Source organism: Corvus brachyrhynchos, unplaced genomic scaffold, assembly GCF_000691975.1.
Source record: "Corvus brachyrhynchos isolate BGI_N302 unplaced genomic scaffold, ASM69197v1 scaffold580, whole genome shotgun sequence".
Lineage (NCBI taxonomy): Eukaryota > Metazoa > Chordata > Aves > Passeriformes > Corvidae > Corvus > Corvus brachyrhynchos.
The window spans coordinates 577,076-579,708 of record NW_008240032.1 but is presented as its reverse complement, the minus strand read 5'-3'; the positions used below and the strand labels follow the sequence as shown (position 1 = coordinate 579,708).

General features: G+C 44.4%; 1 protein-coding gene across 1 annotated transcript in view; it reads right to left on the bottom strand.

Annotated features, from left to right (window-relative positions):
• Nucleotides 1-448: 448 nt before the first annotated feature.
• PUM1 (pumilio RNA binding family member 1) overlaps nt 449-2,633 on the bottom strand; it is a 73,179-nt gene continuing 70,994 nt past the window's right edge. The window contains exon 22 of the mRNA XM_017743731.1: nt 449-2,320. Within this exon, the coding sequence (XP_017599220.1) occupies nt 2,189-2,320 (132 nt within the window). The 3' untranslated portion in view covers nt 449-2,188. The remainder of the gene's footprint in view (nt 2,321-2,633) is intronic.

The following is a 2,633-nucleotide window of genomic DNA, read 5'->3' as shown; positions in this document are numbered from 1 at the left end:
GGCTCCTGGCCCTGAATCCCTTGTCCCCAGTCCCTCTGCAGCTCTCCTGGAGCCCCTTCAGGCCCTGCAAGGGGCTCGCAGCTCTCCCTGGAGCCTTCTCCTCTCCAGCTGAGCACCCCCAGCTCTCCCAGCCCTGGAGCAGCTCCGGGGGCTCCTCTGGACTCTCCCCAGCAGCTCCAAACCGTTGGAGGCTCCAGGGCTGGGGCAGCTCTGCACGTGGGGTCTCAGGAGAATCCCCCCGTCCCTGTGCCCTGGGGAACCCGTTCAGGATGAGGAACCTTTCCCTGCTCTCCATCCCAACCCTCCGGCACAGCTCCAGCCCTTCCCAGTGCCCCGCTCCTGGATGGAAGCTCCGCACTCCAACATTCCATGAAAATCACGGCTCCAGCCCTCCTCTGCCCCTGGACTGCCCCCAAATTCCCAACTGAGCACTCCACGGAGCCCAGAGCCAGATTCCAAAGTTCTGTATTTTTCAAAATAAAGATCACACGTTGTTTAGAGACAATCTACACAAGAGTTACAAAAAATAGTCGCCCAGGCATAAGCATACACAGGTTTGTTAATTATACACATATGGTTACAAGTGTGCTTGCAAAAAAGTTCATTGGAAATATACACAAGGCTCTGTAAATGTACACCGTGTAGTGTTACAATTCTATATTCAAACGAGGAAAATTGACAGTATGTTACATTCACTTACAAGTAGACAAAATGCAAAATACAGTTCATCTTCTGTACAAAAAAGGGGGAGGTGATTCACACTTTACAAGGTGAAAAGGGACTCTGATTGTAAGGAAAACTAGGGGGGGGCTGTACTTCTGCACTTTTTTGTTTCTTACTGTCACAAAAGAAGCAAAACATTACTTTGTAAGATTCAAAAAAACCACTATTTGGAACTGAATCAGGTCTGTAGAACATTTAGAAAGGATCTCTACCGTCCAACTAGGTGACAAATAAAACCAAGCAGTTATTTTTCTTCCTTTTTTGTTTTTAAACATTAACTAGGCTGTATAAAGAGAACATTTCCTTCAAAAGAAAAAATTTACTTCTGGTTGAAATTACAATTTACAATATACAACACTATATGCTACGACCATAAAAGGTGTGAATATACACTGAAATGCACAGGTTTTTGCTAATTCTTTTTTTTTTCCTGTTTTCTTACCAAAAAACGGGTTTTTATGTCGATTCAAACTTCTCCACATTTACATTACAGAGGTTTACAAATGTACAATTGTACAGTCAGAAGTATGTTCCACTACTAGGGTACATTATAGATACAGATCAGACATCAAAACAAGAAAATACTACAAATTTTTATATATGTAAAGTCTACACCAAGTATACACTATATATTTATAGAAGCAAGACCAAAGCCGAGTTGGATTTTTTTTTTTTTGTTTTTCCTCATGCTAAATAATCAAATTGTGTCTCTCCAGGTGAACAGAGGAGCGGGGCAGTAAAAAAGTCCCCCCCAAATCCTCCCCTTTAAAATCATCTCTGGGTGTTTTCTCGAAACGCCAGCCAAGCTCCCTCCTCCAGCATGTCAGAGTCACAAATAAAATAGAAATAAAGCCATTAAAAAGTCCCAAAAATTGTATTTTGGTGTCTTTAAAACCAAACTTTAGCAAGCTGAATTCTTCTCTTTTCAGCATTTCTACCACTGAACTAAAATCCCAACTTCTCGCTCATTTTTGGGCTTAAAAGGAGGAAAAAAAAACAACCCCAAAAAAAGGTATTTGCAAAAAATGATGAATTAAAAACGGGGGTTTTTTTTTGTATTGTTTGTTTGTTGTTTTCAAACCAACCACCCTGAAAGTCTCCACATTTGGAATTATAGATACAACAGTGAACAAAAATGTGGCCTTCCATGTACATCTGAGACCTATGTACAAGAATTCTATACACCAGTAAAACAGCAGGGCAATTAGTTAATTAAAAAAAATAATTAGTACATGTTATGCATAATAAAATTAAAGAAATTTACAAAGGCTTCTCTTTTTTCTGTTGTTGTTTTTTTTTTGTTTTTTTCTGCTTTTCTTGGTTTGTTTTTTGTGGGTTTGTTTTTGTTGTTTTGTTGTTTTTTAGAACCGTCGCGGGTGGTGTGGGTGGGTTCTGGGATGGATTCTGGGATGGATTCCTGGGATGGATTCCTGGATCCTGGAGTGGCTCCGGGGGTGTCCCCTCCTCAGATGATGCCGTTGGGGGGGCCGCAGATGGGCCCCAAATCCACGCCGTTTTTCATGTAGTATTTCTCCAGCTTGGCCAGGATGTGCTTGCCGTAGGTGTACTTGCGCAGGGTGGCGATGTGAGGCCGGATCTGCGGGAAGAGCAGGGAAACCGGGACTGAGGAAAACCGGGATTGAGGAAAACCGGGACTGAGGAAAACCGGGACTGAGGATCATGGAGGGGGGTTACGCCCACCCCGGTGAGCTTCGATCCCGAACTCCCCGGGGGATTCTGCAGAGGGGAAGCGCCAGGGCTTTGAATGAAAGGGATTCCCAGTGCCAGAGGGCAGGGCTGGATGGGATCTTGGGAAGGAATTGTTCCCTGGCAGGGTGGGCAGGGGCTGGCATGGAATTGCCAGAGCAGCTGGGGCTGCCCCTGGATCCCTGCAGTGCCCAAAGGCCAGG